Source organism: Heteronotia binoei, chromosome 2 (genome assembly GCF_032191835.1).
Source record: "Heteronotia binoei isolate CCM8104 ecotype False Entrance Well chromosome 2, APGP_CSIRO_Hbin_v1, whole genome shotgun sequence".
NCBI classification, from domain to species: Eukaryota; Metazoa; Chordata; class Lepidosauria; order Squamata; family Gekkonidae; genus Heteronotia; species Heteronotia binoei.
Genome location: NC_083224.1, coordinates 54,385,382 through 54,405,551, shown reverse-complemented (window position 1 = coordinate 54,405,551; position 20,170 = coordinate 54,385,382). Strand labels below are relative to the sequence as shown.

Here is a 20,170-nt window from a genome sequence, read left to right as displayed (position 1 = left end):
TAGGCCACCCCTCGATGTAGCCAATCCTCCAAGAGCTTACAGGGCTCTTCTTACAGGGTCTACTGTAAGCTCTTGGAGGATTGGGTACATCAGGGATGTGTGGCCTACTATATAAAGAAGTTCCTGCTACTAAAAAAGCCCTGCTGGGCAGGTTCAAGTGTGGAGGCTCATCACTGGGTCTCTTCAGCAGACTTGCATGTGAGAATCAGCCTTCACAGATTACATTTTATACAAAGAACTCTCCATCGATTAACAAATCTAATTTATACCAATAGTTATAAATAGATTGTCCCCTGTTTTCTGCTGATCAACCAGATGCAAAGCAGCTTAAATGAAACGATCATAGTATCACATTGACAGCAGAAATCAACAGATGAGAAATCCAGTGACGCCTATGCACATGGGAACTAATCCACAGTTGCAAACTGTCAAAGCATTTTGATCCCTGTCATTTCCATGACCCATTACTATAGGAACCTTGTTGTTTCTCAATGCTACAAACACAGATAATATGAATAGGGACCTGCCAATACCTGTGGTCAGCATCCCTGAATAAGGATCTGTAGGAGACAAGCAGATGTTCTTCTGGGACCTGCGACCACATCTTTTCACAGTACGTGGGCCAACAGACACTTCTGATTTGTTCACTTCAGTCCTAGAAAGCACCAAAATGACACAATACATCTTCTGTAGTAACAGCTGGTGGCAAAATGGCACAATACATCTTCTGTAGTAACAGCTAGTGGGTTGGATCCAACCAACTTTTGTAGTGGTGAAAAGGGGAGGAGGAGGGTCCCCTCTGATCAACAAAAAGGCTATGATGGGGATCAGAGGACCTGCCTGGGCAAAAGCCATGCAAGATGGGAACTGTAATAAGGAGGAAAAGAAGACTGATATGGTATCAAAAACTTGGATGGTTCCAACCCAGTGTATGTATGTGAATCTGTGCAGGCAATTCCCTAAGATATCTAGACACTATGGTTTAGATCTTATGAATATACTCCAGGCATGCTAGACAGCCTCTACTGTGGAGTACACTTCTACTGGCTCTGCCATTTGCACAAGATCATTGTTTTTCAGTGAGCCCTTATGCAAGTGGAAGTGCTAGTGTAGAATTTTTCAAATTATACTATCAATGAGGAAAATGCTGGCAAGTGGATCTTTTTCAGAAGTTTAAAAAACAACAACAACCAAGTACTGGTGGCTCTCAGATCCTCCCCAACTGCTATTATTATATCTACAACCAGAATGGCACATCTGCATGGCAGCTCCCCTGGTTCCTAGTCCTATATTACAGAATATCAACAGAAATGCAAATCTGGAAGTAGCATAGCGCATACCACTGCTGCCTTTTCCCTATCAGCTTTCTAGCCAGGTAAAGGGGGCAGCAGAGAATGAAGACCCACAAGCACTGGAAACTGGATCCACCTGGATCAGTATAGTTTAAATCATGGTTGCCAGAGGCCCACAGCTGGTATGGCAAGGCAAATCTGTCTGGGATTGGATAATGAGGAAGAGAAAAAATGGGAGCACTCTGGACAGCAGGATCTTCCCAGAGGGTGCTTCTGTTATAAATTTTGTTTTCTTTTGTAGCTTTTATCCAACCTGTACATTACCTTTCCCGGCCAGCTTGTTCTTCAATGGTGTCTGCAGCACATTCCAGCGAAATGTGCAGAGATTGCAGTTGGTTCATTGTCTCTCGCAGCAGAAAGCGGGTCATAAACTGTTCCATCTTAGAGGAGCTCTCATATTCCTGGGGGATAAGGAGGGAGGATGGGTGATCAGCTGAGTACTAAGAGGCAAACTTCCCAAGAACTATTACAGAGTCTCTCACCTTGTTCAGTACACCAGGAGATCCTTCTACTATGCACACTTTGTGAAAAAGGTTCAGAGATGGTGGCAGCTGTTGACCTAGTTCCAAAGCCATGATGAAAACACTCAGGATTTTATGGTTGTATTGCAACTTTTTGATGAACCAAGGTGGAGCCTGAGGTCTCCCATAATTACAACTGATCTTGAGACTACAAAGATCAATGTCCCAGAGCAAATGGTTGCTATGCTGTGTGGACTCTATGGCAGTATGCCTTGCTGAGGTCTCTCCCCTTCCCAAACCTTCCCCCTCCCAGGAACAACCTCCAAATTTCCAGAAATATCCTAACCGAGGGTTGGCAACCCCCTCAAGATTAGACAGCGTATTTCTTAACCTCAGAATACATTCTAATATGTAGTAATTCAAAGAAAGTTCTACTGAGTCAAAAGGAGAATGGGAAAACTGAACTACAAAAGAAATAGAACACATCTACATTTACCATCTTTTTAAAAAAAAAAACATCACTGAAGCCAACAGAAATCTGTGCCTGTTTCCCTCACTTTCCCTCTGAATACCGTCATCTCAAATACAATTGTTTTCTCACATTCTGTTCTCCTAACTGATGTTGGAGCTTTTCTTGATCTAACGTTCCATAATTGGAGGACTTTGGGATTTATAGTTGAGATACTGTATATATGGGTGTTCTCTTGTTATGTAAATCCCCTATTTGCAGTTCTTTTTCATTGTGAAAATCCTTTAACTTACTGTATATTTTCAACAATGTAAAAAAAAATGTAAATTTCATGTCTTTTGTACAGACGACACTTTGCACATATACCAAACAAACAAACGATAAATGACAGCAATTAAAATTAGAACTGCAACCTAAAGAAAAGTTAAAGTGTTCCCATACAGAACTAGTTTCCGAAGAACATCTGATCAACAGATATAAATAACATCTTTGGGAAGTCTCTTATCAAGATCTGAAGACTTGACATTCTGTAAATGAGGAGTGTGTATTTCTGCCACCCAATAATAAATTTTAAAAAATCAAACCCACAGGTTTTGGCACATTTCTTGCCTCTCCTCATTTGATATTTTACCTTAAACACTGAAAGTAAGCCATAGGTTTTTTTTTTAAACCACCAGGCTCCAGGACCAATAAATAAAAGCATTGGAGCCACTGAGCTAAGCTAAAAGCTGCAAGCAAAAGCTTTTTATTTTCACACACAGAGAACAAAGGGACTTCCATTTTTAGCCATGCAACCAGGGCACAGGTGATAATACAACACAGTAAAGCTTCTTCCCCCACTTTTCTGTACAACAAGCGAACAACAGAGATGATCCGTGCAAGCAAGTGGCTCTGTTCATCCATCCAGACAAAACACAGATTATGAATGTATACCTATTAGGCGTGACCTGATTATATAATTGCTGTCTCAGTGATTTGGCATAAACATCTAAGTTGAGGAATCATCTTTTGATTAATACATTCAAGGTCTAACTAGAGAACATCATGGCATGACCTGAACTATGCATTAGAACAGAGGCCACTTGAATAGGCACAGTTTAAAATGGGAAAGCAGCAGGTAGGTAGAGGACACTGAATCTTTCCCTGAGCAGTCTCCCTTCCAAAACTCCTTCCCTATAGCTGATTTTCCTCCTTGAAGGGGTTTACATCTGGTCTCAGAGCCCAGCTGGGAGAAAAGAAACAAAGAAGAGAAGATTTCAGATGAGAAAAGCACCAGCTTTGAAGGGGGAAACAACCCTCATTGATTGTTGCCCTATACGGAATCCCCTCCTGCATCCATACTTTATATCAGTTTAGCAACACATAGTTAGACCCAGTGTCATTCTGTGATCTCTTTGTCAATGCGGGAGAAAGGAAATCAAGAACAAATTGGGCTTTTTAAAGACTGCCGATGGAAAGGAGACACATTATGGCTATTGGTGGTGCTGTGCTACTAGGATGTGGGCAAGCCTTGATTACATAAATATGATTATCACTAGATAATTGCAACATCTAGTAGAAAAAAAACTGTGAGTACAAGTGGGCCATCACAGATATGAAACAATGTAGATTTTCTAGTGCTTTTCAAAGAGTTGGCCCATCTATTTTTGCCGTGGTCACTGATTGTAGAGTGTCATAATGATCCATGTGTGTGCCAGGACATAGAATACCAACATCTCAGGATTCAGGCATGACTAGACTAGATGTTATATAGCAAATGCAAGGGCCAAACAAACCCTCTCACAGCTACTATACCTCTGTCCATGCATTTAAGCTCCCATAGGGGCTTCCTGTTGATCAGAAAGAAAGGATCACAAGAGTGGTGCAGGGCATAACACAGTTTTCAAACTGTCTGGCCAATTGTTAATCAAAGTTGCTGCATAAAGAATAAAAAAACGAAGATAAGGAGAACACTGTGTAAAAAGGTTACTACCACTGTCCAATAAAGCATATGTTTTCAAAAATTATTACAGTCTCTTTAATTCTCAATTTTCATAATGTTTACTGTTTCAATTCAACTTATATGTCCAATAAACAACAAACAACAACCATCAGCATACTACAGTTCACTGTGTTGATTGCAGCCTTAGAGTTGTCAGTTTCAAAGTAGTGTCGGTGATGCTATCCACAATGCGTTGTCAATTTCTTTCCCATACAGAATTGTCTTTCACAAATGGCAACATGTGACAAAAGCATGTTTCTATAATATCTTCTTCTGGTCATAATTCATTAGCCAAGGGAACTAACGAATTACCAGGTTGTTCTACATTTCCTAAAGTTGGCTGGAAACAATGTAGAAGTTTGCGAGAAATATTGGTTCATTCTGACATTTGGAGAGAAGGAGAAAGCAGTTCCTAACTGCTGATGGGACATTTTAGATGTGGCAAATGTTTGATGTGTCCCAAAACCATGGAACTTAATGAGATTGCTAACAATATTGGAAACACATCCAGTTCAGCACTGTGAGACTAAAAAAATAATTTGTGCTCTAAAATGTCCTCGTAACATGTATTACATTGGAGTCTTAGAGTCCAGTTTTTAGAACATAGATCACACATAAAACATGGGCTCATGAAGCTCCAGTTGTCTCTCATTGTACTGAATGTAAGCATATTTTTGAGGACACTGAATGCACACTGGTATATGTACTTAAAAACACCAGTTCAATATGGAAGACTCTTTATAAGGATATTGTTGCAAAAAAAAGGCATTTTTCATACACAAGTTTCAGACACTTGCCCCCAAAGGATTAAATGCAACTATAGACTTGTTGGTGTTCATTTAATCAGTCAGACATGATTGTATGAGATTGCTAACAACTTCACTGCCTGAAAAATTTGGATGGCTTCAACTGCATATGTAATTGTTAAGAGCATAGAGTTATGATTATGGCATAATTGTATAAGGCATCAAGCTTAGTTGTAAGTAGATACTGTTATGCGTATTGTATTTATTTTTGTTAGTTCCCTTGGCTAATGAATTGAGACTGGAAGAAGATATAGAAACATGCTTTTGTCATCCCAGGGCACATGTTGTCACTTGTGAAGGACAATTCTGTATGGGAAAGAAATTGACAACATATCATCACTGGCACTACTTTGAAATTGACAGCTCTAACCCTGCAATCAACATGGTGAACTGATGATTGTAGGCTGATGATTGTTGTTTATTGGACATATAGGTTGAAAGGAAACAGTAAACATTGTGAAAATTGTGAATGAAAGAGACTGGAATAATTTTTCAAAACATAAGCTTTATTGGCCAGTGGCTGTAACCTTGTTACACAGTGTTCTTCTTATCTTTGCTAATTAACCACACTGTGGTTTCCTTGTTTTGACTAAAGAATAAATCAGAGCAGTCACAATGGCACTAAGCCACTGAGATACATTTTTCGAAACAGACAATGTAGTTGAGATTAAGCATCCCCGAAAGGGTACCTAGCAAAAGCATCATCATTCTTTCTCATTTGTTAATTCACTGGCTAAAAAGTGAGAGGACTGTTTACAAACAAATGCTCAGAGATTATTCAGAGGAGCACCAAGGAGTAGCAGAAGCTCCTCTAACCCAGTACTTCATGCTAACCCTGTCATCCCTCTGAGCTTCTAGTGTCAATGCCTTAGAGATGGCAAACTCATTTGTTATGGGGGCCGGAACTGACATAACTGTCACTTTATTGGGCTGGGCCACATGTGCCATAAAATGTAATGGCAGGTACGGGAGATATAAACTTAATAAAGGACACAGGCAAACCCAATTTAATTTTTTTTAACTCAGAACACAAACATACTTAAAGCATTAACAGTCTACAGGGACATAATGCACAGCCTCAGCCATTTGGCAATTAAGGGAAGAAGAAGATATTGGATTTATATTCTGCCCTGAATCTCAGAGTCCTAGAGCGATCACAATCTCCTTTACCTCCTCTCCCACAACAGACACCCTGTGAGGTAGGTTGCTCATGGGATGGATAAGAGCTTTGGATGGGCCATATGTTTGTCACTCTTGGCTTATATCCTATACATCTGTTCTGCTTATAGAAGACAGTATTTTTGCAAATTCCCCTAATGCTGCTATTTCTGTCTCCATGATGTTCCTGGTGATCCAATGACCACAAAAACAGAATTTGGGGATGAGTGGGTGGGCAGAGAAGACTGCAGCAAGAAAAGAGAAAGTTGCCTCTTATCTGGTAGACCTCTGCTTTCACCACATCAGACCTAAACTAGCAGAATTAAAATTAAAAGTCCAAAAGCATGGATTAAAATTTTAATTGCCTCTGTTTTATAAAGTTTTCTTTAAGCAATGTGGTACAAAATCATCACTCCTCTTGCTGCTCTTTACCACTAAACTGCTCCCAGAAAATTAGTTGTCCCACAGTCACCCCTCAACATTGTACTGTTATATATCAGGTATCATCAGGGCTTTTTTTTTTTAGCAGGAATGCACAGGAACGCAGTTCTGGCTGGCTTGGTTTCAGGGGGTGTGGTCTAATATGCAAATGAGTCCCTGCTGGACTTTTGCCATCATCATCTGAAAATATAAATATGGTTATGCAAAGCACCATGAAGTCAAAATAAAGGAGACAGAGCTGCTGCTGTGAATCACCAAATAGCACCAAGAAAGCAGTGCAAAATCAGGTATCATAAACGCTCAGAATTAAAGAACAAAGAACATGTCAGCGCCACTCAAGACACTGATGGAAATGAGCAAGGGGGCATTTCACAGGGGAAAGAAGCATCCTTGTGTAATTCTTATGAGACGTGCCATCAACCAGCTCTGACTGTCTCTCTACCTAATAACCCTGCACATCCATTGAGAAAGGGACAGACGAAAGAGGGAGGAAGAGAGCTTGTGATTCATTAGGAGCCCAAAACAGTGCAAATTAGGTAAAAGCTACCTCTAGCATACATCAGCTCATGCTGCAGGAGTTCCTCTTCACCCCCCCCTCAGCCTCATAAATATGCTAATTGTCTCTTTCTTCTGCAAGCTCCTTTCAAAATTCCATTTGTCACAGAGACGATAAACACACTTTCCAACCATCTCGTTGCAATTCCAAGGAACAAGAATGCAGTGGAATCCTTTTCTCGTAAGAAGTGTTGAAACAATAAAGAAGAAAGCCAGATGAAAAATTCAGAAACTGTGTGTACATGTGTAGGTGTATAAATATGTATGTGTGTGTACCTGTATGCACCAAAAAGAATCATCATCACTCATTGTCAATATACAATCTTGGATGGTCCAAAGAAGGCTTTAGTAAAATGTGTGTCAGTGCCACAGTTCTGGGGAAAATAAATGGAACCCATACAAATGGGACTCTTCCATATCTTGAGACAGAAGGTAACTGCTGTTCAATCACAGGCAAGGATCCCTGGGAAAAAAAATATTCCTTCCATTCTGGCCATCAGTGCTAAACAGCATACCAAAACCACTGTACAATTTCCCTCTGATACCAGATGACATCACAATAGCACTCTGTGTTAGTTCACCAAGCTCAGGAGAGTTATGGCTAGGGCTAGGAGGGCCTGGTAACACAACATTACTATCACTGCTTCTCAAAGAGGAGGCACTACTCATATGAAGTTGCATGATGGGAAATAACACCTCCCACATAAAGAGTAAAAAAACAAAGTCTGAGAAGTTCCCAGACCAGAAAAGGGATAAAGAGAGAGGGCAACTCCTAATTTACTTGAAAAAAGACAAAGCAACTGTAAGTACTAGCACTCACAAACTGTTATGCGAATGACCACAGCCAACTCCACTCCACTTACAATGTGTGTTCCTCACATATGCTTTTTCTTCAGCATTATTCAGCCTTATTCATGCATACCCTGCCCAAGATCCACACTGTATCTTTCATTTCTCTCTGGCTTGGTGCTAAGATGCTTATAACATTATTGAAAAATAGTTAGGAGAGAAACATAGAGAAGATCTTGTGGGTGTATGCAGAGTAGGGAGTACTGAACACAACAACAACAACACTGAGGTTTTAAAATTTCACTAGCAGTAGCACTGCTGAGGTGAATGACACTGGCAACTTTTACCCATGGCCCATCTGTCCTGATGCTATTCTATTTCCCACAGTGAGGGACCAGATGTTTTTAGAAAGTATACAAACAGGGACAGAATGACACTTACCCACATGCTTATTAACACTCAAAGCACTCCAGAATGTTGGAGAGCCAGGACTTCCTAGTTCTTCATTCTTATGAAAAAATGTTAATAACACCTTCATCTGAATGTCCATATAGCTGATAGCATTACTTCCCTCAGCTCAATTTGTTGAGTATCTATAGGCTTGAGCACACTTGCCATGGACATACTGGACAAAATAGATTCCTTGAGGTATGTAAACCCTATTCCAAATCCTAGCATTTAAAGACTGGATCATGTCACACTTTCCTAAGACAGGTTTGCAGAAAACAATCTTTTCATTGGTAGTGGCACTATCAAGGCCACAGCATTTATACCTATTGGCTACACAGAGTATACTCAACATATTGTGATTCTCCATCCCCAGTGTTCACAATCATATTGTGAATCCTAAAGCAATAGATTTTTCTAGATTTCTCTTATTCATTATCTTCAATTGCCTGCTTCCCATTAGTAACAACCACCACCATTTGGGAGTGTGGCAGGACGTTCCTGCTCTGACTGCAGGCCCTGTTCTTCCCTGCCCTCCTGGGGGGTTACCAACTCCCTGGAGGTGCTTTTTTCTACTCTCAGGATAGGCCACCACCACCACCACCTGTTCACTGTTGGGATTTCCCACTGGGAGGATCAGAACTCCCAGCTTCCCTTCTGAGTTCAGAGGCCTTGCCTCAGTATCTCTTGCTGCCCAGTGCCTAGTCACCCTGGGGACAGATTACTGCCTTGCATGCTTTTGGAGAAATAGCTGCTTGCCAACTGTTTGCCTTTCCCTGGCCCCCTCTTCAGATAATGTGTTCAAGACAGTAGAGTTCTATGTGGTACAGAAAATTGTTCCCAGCATCAAAAGTTATATTCATTAAAAAGAAAATGTTTACAAGAATACTTTTAGTTCAGCACCAGATTGAGCAAGGAATCCAAAAGAAATTGGTAAAAATGCAAATCTTCTGTCCCTTTCTCTTTACATGCCCAATTGGATATTAAAATATAAATTCATTAGTTTTAAGAAGTTCTAGCACACTACAAAGTTACCATTGCCTTCAAATTCCCTTCTGCTCTCCAAGTGAGCACATGGTCAAAATGGCTGCCTGCTCCAGATGAGAGCTCTGTGTCCTCCCATGGATTCAGCATCCTATTAAAAAAGACCACCTCCCTCTTGCAAGGAGATTTTATCATCTCTGATACTCCACCCACTTGACCACAGTCAATCTAGATCAAGAAAGCTTTTCCGTGTCTCCAAAAAGTTCCTTCCTCAAGCCTCTCTAGAATTTGACATCCCCAACTCTCTGTTCCCTGCCTGAAATGCAGGGAGGAATAGGCTTGACCATTCCATTGTCTCTAGCTTTATTAGCATTTGTATGAAGGTAGGCTGGTAAGCTAGTTTTCTGCCCACAGCAAAAAAAAAAAAAATGGAGTGGAGGCTTTGCTCCTTGCCAGTCTCCAAGAGAAAATGCATTTCTTCACAGGGAGTTATGCTAATTAAATAAATAATAGGGAGAATAAATATTCTGTCAGTTCCCTAAATGCAAGCATCCTTGCTCAGAGGCTCCCAGCATTTTGAGCTTGCAGGCACCTTTAGAATCCTGTCACAGAATGCTGAATGAAAACACAAAAATAGCTGTCACAGGAAATGAAGCCATACACAAGACACACATACACCGGAAGCTCAAGTGCAAGCAAGTAGATGAGTAATTTATATACTGGGAAATAGGTGTGAGAGAGAATAAAACTAAAAGTGTGGTGGCAGTTGCTGTTGAATGACTTCATTTTAATTTGCACACCCACCCACTTTATAAAAACACTTGGAGGATTCCAGGAAGGGTGTTGCTGGCTGTCATGGTGCCCATAGTCAACATTTGGAGGCCCCTGCCTTTGGTCATACAATAAACTTGCCAGTCCCCAGGTCCAGACAGGGGATCCCCTGGTTTTTCAGGCTCCTCCCTGCCGCCAGCCAGCTGACTGGTGGGGAGAAGCCCCGCCCCAACAGCTATCATGTACCTTTAAACCTTGGCAGGTTTAGAAGAGACTTGCAGCTGTTCCTGTTTCTGAATGTGTGTGTGCCTTTAAATCTCAACAGGAAAATTGCAAGGGGCGGGGCGAGCAGGCAAAGCCACATTGCTCTCAGTCCGTCTCTTTGTTTGGAGAAAAATTCCACCCCCCCCTAGATTGTTCTTTCATTTTCCTATTAGTCTGAAGAAGCTGGTTAAAATGCAGCAAATAGTTATATTCAGCAACATGAGTAAATTGCCCCAGTGAGATCACAAAAGTGTGTGCTTGCTAACTGTGTTTATTTTGGCTGCTTTGTGAGAGTGTGTGTGTTCACTTTCATTCAGTGGAAGTTTAGCTGCTGGAGGGCGAGGAAATGAAGACTGTATTCAGGGGAACTGCATTGCTGTATTTTTATTTAGTTTAGGGAATGGGAAGGTCTTCTGGCTCCACTCCCAAAGTCCCCAGATATTTTCTGAGTTGGACCTGGCAACCCCAACATAGATTCTCCTTACACATTTGCAGCTGCTACAAATGATCTTTGATCAGAGGTGGGAAGACTTCAGAGAGATCTTTGTCAAAAACTTTGCATACCACCAGCTGGAGCCCAATGCAAAAAGACTTTCCCTAAAGGCAGAGCCACAAAACGCAATCTCCAGAGAGCTGAGGCAGTCACTATTACCTGCAAGAATCATGCATTGGGGTATCGGCCCATTCAATTACAAATTTGTATCTGCAGCTTGAATTCTCATATCAAATCCCAAAAACACTACACAGTGATACGGTAGCTGAGAAGCAGCCAACAAATATCTGCTCATGACCTGAGTTCAATCCCGGCGGAAGCTGGGTTCAGGTAGCCAGCTCAAGGTTGACTCCTCCTTCCATCCTTCTGAGGTCAGTAAAATGAGTACCCAGCTTGCTGGGGAGAAAGTGTAGATGACTGGGAAGGCAATGGCAAACCACCCTGTAAAAAGTCTGTCATGAAAACGTCGTGATGCAATGTCACCCCAGAGTCGGAGACGACTGGTGCTTGCACAGGGGGCTACCTTTACCTTTATAGTTGAGGAACAGCGAGAGTGATTTACTCTTCATATGTGTAGTTTTTAAACAACAGCCATTTATGTCAGCATTCTTAATTATGACTTTACTAGACATGAATGTCTGCAACGTGGCCACTAGACATGCCACAGCAACAGGGTGCAGCCCACGCAAAACTGGAATATCTCTGGAAATCATGACAGGATGGAAAACTAGGCTCATCTGAAGGGATAAAAATTAAGCTAGGAAGTACTAGTCAATAAGGAACTGGTGGCTTCTGAGTTAGGAAATGCTGGATATCTCCCATGACTTAGTTTGGGACACATTGTGTAGAGGGTTGGACTAGATGACCCTGGAGGTCCCTTCCAACTCTGTGATGCTACGATTCTACGATATGTGAAGATCAAGGGGGAAAAAACAAAAATATTTAGGGGATGGAATTTGCATTTTTCTTCCCCGGCCTCTCCCCACCTCAATTTTTTTCTGATGGAAAAATTGGAAATTTGGGGGAGTACTGAAAAAAAAATCCTGTGAAATATTTTCTCTTTTTGAATGTGATATATGAAAAAGGTGGGCATGTTGTAGATATATAAAGCTCTTAAATTCAAGATGAATTTCTGCACCTAGAAGGATATCTAGTCTTCATAAGAGAAGCATGCAGGACTTTCAGTGCTTCTCAACTGTTGTTCTTTTGACTTGTCTATTTCTCTTTTGGTTGACTTTTTCACTTCTCCCTCAAATCACTGCAACACATCTACCTACAGAATGTTAAGAAGTAGTTTATTGGCCTACCTTGCTGGACTGAAAAAAGAGGTCATAAGGAGCAGAAACTGCTCTAAAGTCTCAGAAGAAAACTCTGAAATTTCACTGACAATTGGTCTAACCAGTAGCCACAGAACGAAGAAGACAGCATCTAGCTGGAACTATTATTTATGTGCACATATTATTATTAAAGAAGAAGTAGAAGAAGAATTGGTTTGTATACCCAACCTTTATCTACTATGAAGTATCTCAAAGCAGTTTCCAATCTCCTTCCTCTCCTCTTCCCACAACAGGTAGGTGGGGCTAAGCGAGTTCTGAGAGAACTATGACTGGCCCAAGGTCACTCAGCAGGCTGCATGTGAAGGAGCGGGAAATCAAACCCAGTTCTCCAGGTTAGAGTCTGCCAATGTTAACCACTGCAACATGCTGGCTCGAAGAGTTCTGATTTATTGTGTGAATTCAATATAAAACTGTACCCATAGTTTAATCACTGCAGTTTGATAATGTATTTTATTTATCACAAAGCTTGTACTTTCTGTTTAATGTCAATTCCCCCTCTACTTTTCAGATAGCAAAATAAAGGTCCATGTACTAAGGTAGCAAAGGCTATTTCAGCTTGCATTTTTTTTTCTCAAATACAGAGTATATTTGCAATTTTGCTTATACAGAACTAAGGCATTTATAAGTTTAGAATTCCAAAAAAATGTCAAATATTGCAATTTTATATGCTAAGTAAGTTATAAATTATTACTATTTATGTTGTTAAATCAGTAAAATTAGTTTAGGTTTGAAATGACAGATAGCAAGTAATGCATATATTTCAATCCCACCCCCCCAAAAAAAGTTCTCTGTGTTTTTTTCAACAACAAAAACAAAACAGAAAAAACTTCCAAATTTTCTTAAATTTTACATCAGTAGTTTGGGATTTACCTGCAGACTAAAACCTACTGTCACTCTTCCTGTTCCTGATTGAAATAATATAGCTGCTTCTGAGAGAAGTTAGCAAGCCAGGCGGAAGACAGCAGCATAAAAAAAATTGTTAGGAAAGAGACATTTGACTCAGACTTACATGTCCCAAGGCAACTGGTTTGTGCAGTAATTGTGGGCCAAGTGTGCACAAGAAGGATTCTAACCAGGCTCCATTAAAAGACTGTCAAGCATTCTCATGTATGTGAGGAAGGAATGCTATCAATTACAAGAAAGACTCTGTTTTGCTTACAGATCAAGGTAGTGCTGCAACCTCCTCTTGGAAACTTCTCTTATGGCTCAAAAGTTCTACATGTGTTCACTCTCCCTCTGGGAAGTAGGGCAAATATTTATGGCAGACAAAAGCCGAGGGGCTACCATGAAGACAATTCTAGGCCCTCCTTGCCATTTCCATCTGCAGCACGACGAGGAGCAGGAGATGCAGAACTGCCAAGGGAGCAAAAGAGCCTAAGGTTGTTTTTCCTGGTTGAGCCGGAGAAGCCAGCTGATGGAGACTCCCCAGTTGTCAAAAATAAAATCAACAAGTGGTCCAACATTTGTCCAATAAGAATGCAAGGATACACTGACCTGTGATCAGCTGATTGCTGCAACCTCCTAAATCAAGCACGGGAGTCAAAAAGCTCCAGGAGGGAATAAACAAATTCAAGCATCTCAGAAAGCTGGTTATATGTAGTTTCTGCTTGGTGATGGGAAGAACAGTATACTACACATTAGGGTTTCATATTAAATGGAGGCCATTAACAAGTATCATGCTGAGATGGAAACCATTTTAATCGGAGGCCAATTTAAATCCAGCCAGTGGGTCACCAAATAAAGAAAAGTACCCAGTGGCATACTCAGGATTTCATTTCAATGGCTGCCCGTGAAGCCAATGATTGCTAATGTTGAGATTCACATGGAGATGTTTCCCTGGATGGATAGTCAAAAAGCAGCTAACACCTTGCTAGGAAATCAAGCAGGCAAAGTATTAAATAGTCTGGAGAACCCACCAGAGAAGAGATTAAACAAATCCACAATTGTGGCTGAAAGACCAGTCACAGAAGGGAGTGGGCACACCACAATTGCTGTTCAGATACTGATTGTTACATAACACATTTTCTGCTCTCGATGATGAGTGGAACCCCTGATCCAACACATACTATATTCAGAAGGCATCTAAGCCTTGCAGCCAGGTGAGAACTTTGCTTAGTTTGGCTGGCTTCATAGTGATCATTATAATGATGTCTAGCAAGGGCGTTTGGTGCTGGTTGTCTATTCTGGAGCCTAAATTCTGGGGCAAGTTCTTAGAACACAGCAGTAGCAGGAGATGCTGGGGAAGAATGGCAGGAAGAGTATCTTCTTGCAGATGGTCTCCATTTCTTTCCTCTGTTACCACCATATTCCGTTACCACCAAGAACAAAGAGCTCTGCAGTGATGAAAGCTTTTTATCTTTTGATCCTGCCAGGCATTTTGAGAGAATGTCTTTCTCTCACATGAGCTCATTACCATGTGCATTGATAAAACAATGCGCTTCAAAAAATACAATGCAGTAACCCAGTATTTCATCATGCAGCCTACCTCAGTCCATGTAATATACACTACTTGTTAATATATTTTATGGGTTAGAGATTCTAATCAAATCTACAGAAGAGAAGTAAATCATTAGTCAAATGGAATCTCTCAGTTGGATCCATGAGACTCCTTTCTGCACTGAGGGATCAAATGACTGCTTTCTACTAAGTTTGCATTCATAGAGGAATAACGGCTCCTGCCTTCTATGATCAGAGTCAGCAGAGCTCTGAATGCTGGAGGGAGGCAACAGAGCAGGGTGATGCCACATTCCCTGCCTATGAATTTCCCAAGTCATCCAGTTGGCAAAATTCTGGATTAGATGGACATTTAATATCTTCTAGCCAGGCAGGCTCACAATGAGGTTGTAAAGCTGAAGCTAAGGTGTGGGGCTGGCCAGCATCTGAATAAGAGACTCTCTATGAACACACTGCCCTGTTGCCATGGAACCACATACAATAGAACGCTATGTGGTCACAGAGACAAACCCTTGTTAGGAAAACTACAATGGGTAAATAACAGAATTCCCAATAAGACTGCATTTTCCCCCATAAGCCATCTGATCCAGAACTTTCCTAATCACCAGTTCTGTCAAGAGGTAAATAGGCATTTATCACAGGAAGAGTTGCCAGTTGTCTGGTTTTGTACCAACACCATAGATACACACACAAAGGGAAAATAGGAGAAAGATAATTGTATTGTTATTTGCTTTATCATTTAAAACCCATCTTTTTTGTTGTTTTGGGCATACTTCTGGAGACCCTCAGAAGTGATCAGAGCAAAACTTCAAAATGCAGATCTACAAGTAGAAAGTGTTGCTTGCTGCAGGCCTGCCTGTTACTCTTGTGTCAGAAAGTCACATGGTGACCTTCATGATAAATTCAGCTTCAGCAGACTAGCCCCTGAAGGAACTTTGCTAATCCACCTCCTGAGTATCATTTGGGTGCTCCACAGACTGATGGAGTGGGAGAGGCAGCAACAGCAGGTGAGTCAGATTCCTAGCCTTCCTACCTGCCTAAGTCTCCTCTGCCCAGCTTGCCTATATGGGTCATTTCTATCAGGCCTGTGGCTGTAGTTTCCTCACCTATTAGTGAGGCTGGGGAGCTGCTCAGCAGAACAAGGATCAGAATTTAGGACAAGGCTGCTAAAACAGCAGGGGACCTGTTCATAGCCACCATTTTTGTAGTTACTGCTGAGCTACCAGAGATGGGCTACTTCCACAGAGGGGCTGGAAAAGGCACCTCCCACTATCAAAGCATTAGCAAGTGGAGTGGAGGTTGGTGGAAATGGTATCCACATTCCCACTCTGCTCACTGCTGTCGCGGTCCTACATCTCTGCCCATCCACTGCATTGGTACAAAAGCATTTGCATAGGTACAAAAGCATTTGCACATCAGCAACCACATTAAATCTCCTGCAGCCTGACAACCTCTCTTTCCCCTTCACCACCATACTATGGTGATACTGCAAGTACACAACGAAAAAAGCCTATTAAAAATGCAGAAATGTGAAGCATAGCTCTACACATCTCCCTGGATTGGCTGCATATGGGCACACCAACCATAGCCAGCATGCATTTCCTCCTTTCAGTTAGAGCAAAGGAGGTTTTTCTTCACTCCAACTGAAAGAAGAAAGCATCAGAGGAGTTGTAAACAGGTGGAATAGCCCTTCCCTTTAAATACACCTTGTTTTTCTATAGGTGTTGCCCCTTTGCAACTGAAGTATACTGCCTGACTCCCTTGGACTCTGCCCTGGACATGCAGGCATCTGCTATGCTCCACTTCCAGGACCTACTGCTGTCTTCAAGGAACTGGAAACCCCAATCATAAAACAAATGCCATCAACCATCAATGTCTGATGCCAGGGAATGCCACTGGGAATTATATGGTGTTATGGCATTACATAGGACATTCTGTTCCCAAAGAAACAATGCTTTCTCATGTATCGAAGTCACCCCCTCTACAGAAATACACACATACACTGAATCAGCATTAGTGTTGTTTTGGAGACTCATCATGAGTGTCATCAGCAAGAGTTCTTGGCCCCAATATTTGAGCGAGGTAAAAGAAAGCAAGATGATTACCAATGTTCCCTCTAAGCTATGGAGTCTTTGTGAGCTATTGTGAGCTACTGGCATTAAAGTTGTGAGCGAGCAATTTGGCTGCTGCATAAATTAGTTTGCTCTGGGGCCATCCTTCCTGAACTAAGACACAAATGTGTGAGCCGCAGGCTAAAAATCTGTGAGCCAGCTCACACTAACTCAGCCAAGAGGAAACACTGATGATGAGTAAGATGCAAGTCTGGTGGGTGTGGCATGGAGTAAACATTTGTACATATCACCCTGGGCAAGCAGGAAACACCAAATCTCTCTTATGCCTCTGGCATGCAAAATGCTGCATATTCCAGATGCCTCGGTGGCTTGGGAGGGGAGGTTTGATGTCATGCTGTCAATCACATAAAGGAAGAACGTTCCCACAGCTGCCTCTGTCATATGTTTACATTCACTTAAAATAGGGGAAAAAATAGTTTTTTCAAGCACTTAAGGTTTTTTCAAAACTCTGCTATAACACTTTCTTATTTAAGCACAAGGCATATGAGGATTTACAAGGAATAACATATTTGAGAACAGGCAAAGTAGGTCCCTGTTTCCTGTTAGGCCAATCTTACACCATTCAACTCCTATGGCTTGCTCATGTTACCTAGTAGAGCCAATCAATCTAGCCACATCTAGCCATAGTGCTCAGACTGACAGTTAATTCAGAAGTGCAAGAGTATGAAACTATGGAAGGAAGACTAAATAGGACTACCCAGAAGTAAGTCCCATCTTATTCAATGGTGCTTACTCCCAGGAAACTGTCCATAAAAATTACAACCAATGATCTGAAAAATGAGTCTGTATGATGAAATAATGTAATATTGCCAAAGGCAGTCAGGATAATAATTGTAGCTGTTATATTTTGGAGGCTCCTTAAAGAAGCTCAGTACCTTGCATATTGCCATACAAGAGTTTGTCATCCAGCATCAAGTTTTGGGTAATTGTGCTTGCTACAGATTGCTGCCACACACTCATCTCTGCTAGTGACAACTCTTTTTAGTGACTGAGCTTTGATCCTTGCTCCATTGAGAAAGTAGATTGCAATTTCCTGCTGTCTGCAATCTTCTAGAATCCAACATTAAGAATAACTGTTCACTAGCATGGGATTGTGTAGCATCATCATTTCTATCCTTAATCATTTCAGAGGTTTTGACGGTGTGAGAGAACTCTTCTTCCTCTGCCTGCATAGTTCACCTTCCACAGAGACGGGAAGGTGGCAGAGAAAGGAAACAGTATGGAGAAAGTTGCAATTGTAGTAGACAACGGCAGTGCCTTCAGTCGGTCAGGCTTTGCAAGTGAGGACAAGCCAAGAGCTGTCATGAAAACAACCTTCTTGCCTCCCATCCTCCCAGGGCCAGAGCTGTACAAGCAACAACATCTTGACACAGAGAGCACCACAGAATCTAAAATTCATCCAATCAAACATGGCATCATAATTGACTGGGAAACCATGGAGAACCTCTGGAGCCATCTCTTCTACTATAGGTTGAGAGTCTCAACTGAGGAGCATCCCTTGCTCATGACTGACTCCCCCTCCTGTCCCACCACAAACAGAGAGAAGATGGCAGAAGTGCTCTTTGAGGGTTTTGGAATCCCTGCTTTGAATGTGGCCAATACAGGATTTCTCTCCCTCTGCTCCTGTGGCAAGGTCACTGGACTGGCAGTAGAGGCAGGGGCTGGGGTTTCCCATGTCACTGCAGTCTATGCTGGGGAAACCTGGAAAGAAGGAACTCAGAGACTGGATGTGGCTGGGAGGTCCCTCTGCAAGTATATGCATCACTTGCTACTGAACAGCACCAACACCAACCCACAGCTTATTAGGAGCCTGGACAAAAAGACAGTGACCCAGCTTAAGAAACAGTACTGTTATGTCTCCATGGACTATGCAAAGGATATCCAAGAAAAAGCCAGCCAGGATCCTGTGAGCTTTGAGACCCCGGATGGGCACTTGATAGTGCTAGACAAAGAACGATTTTGCTGCCCAGAACCACTTTTCAGGCCACATCTGCTGAGTCAGAACACGCCAGGGCTTCATGTATTGGCCTGTCAAAGTCTACAGAAGCTCCCAGAGGAATACAAAACAGAGGTCATTAATAATGTTGTGTTAGCTGGAGGCTCTTCGCTGTTTCCTGGTTTTCCACAGAGGATGGGCTTGGAACTGGATGCTTTGCTCCATGGCAGAAGATGTCAGATCAAAATTTTGGCTGCCCCAGAAAGAATCTCAGCAGCCTGGCTTGGAGGGTCTTTGGTGGCCTCTCTCCACTCTTTCCAGCACTTCTGGATGAGAAAGGAAGAGTATCAAGAGCATGGTGCAGCTTATGTGCATGAGAAATTCAAGTAGTGAAAGAAATTTGAATCCTTCAGGGGGAAAGGGTTTCCACTGGAAATAGGCCAAAAACCATGAAAATACTGCCAAGACGACCATACAGTTGCAAGGAAAATAAAACATCTGCTTTTCCAGTTGTGCCTGTCTTTTATACACCAAGTGTTGGGATTAGCAAGTCTGCAACACTTCAGTAATTATAGAGTTAACCTTGCTGTTATTGTTAGTCAACAGGAAGTCACATGTGTTTACTGTAACCCATCTGTTAGCTAGAGAGAAAGCCCACAAAAGTCTGTAGGAGGTCTTAGTTAAATGACCAGTAATTGAGTGCTGTGATTGGAAATCAATGTATTGCCTATTCTGCATTTTATGGCATCTCTTCCTCCCTTTGTCTAAGTTTGAAGAAGACAAGCCATTCCTAGCTTTGTACTCAAGATGTACGAAGTTAGTGTCTGTTATTTTACTCCCAGTTTACCCTCCCTTGTAGTTTTAAGTAAAGTAATCATATTCTTTTAAACACACAAATGATCTCTGCTTATTCTTTGCTATGCTACTCATTTCTAACTCTGCTAAATAGTATTTTTCTCTAAGAATACCCAATACCAAGTACAGCATTTCATGCCCTGTTGATCTCAGCTTTAAACTTTCAGGATTAAATGTGTTTTAACTCTGATCTACCTGTATGCAATCATAGACTCACAGAGTTGCAAGAGGCCATATAAGACCATCTATTCCAAAGCCCTGCTCAATGCAGAATCAGCCTACAACATCCCTGACAAGTGTTTGTCTAGCCACTGCTTAAAGACTGCCGGCAAGGGGGAGCTCACCACCTCCCTTGTAGCTGATTCCACTATTGAACAACTCATACTGTAAAAAAGTTTTTCCTAATATTCAGCTGGTGCCTTCCCTCCCTTAATTATTGTGAGTCCTCACTTCTGCTGCCAACAGGAACAGCTCCCTGTACTCCT

At 41.7% G+C, this 20,170-nt stretch overlaps 1 protein-coding gene and 1 long non-coding RNA gene across 2 annotated transcripts in view; one reads left to right on the top strand and one right to left on the bottom strand.

Annotated features, from left to right (window-relative positions):
* NECAB3 (N-terminal EF-hand calcium binding protein 3) overlaps nt 1–20,170 on the bottom strand; it is a 114,687-nt gene that overhangs the window by 14,787 nt on the left and 79,730 nt on the right. Inside the window, exons 6-7 of the mRNA XM_060230993.1 lie at nt 1,617–1,753; nt 534–655 (exon numbers count right to left, since the gene is read on the bottom strand). Coding sequence (XP_060086976.1) covers nt 534–655; nt 1,617–1,753 — 259 coding nt within the window. The remainder of the gene's footprint in view (nt 1–533; nt 656–1,616; nt 1,754–20,170) is intronic.
* Nucleotides 7,843–13,897, top strand: LOC132567568 (uncharacterized). Its single transcript, XR_009555097.1, has 2 exons — nt 7,843–8,025; nt 13,470–13,897. It is a non-coding gene; the product is annotated as an uncharacterized LOC132567568 (long non-coding RNA).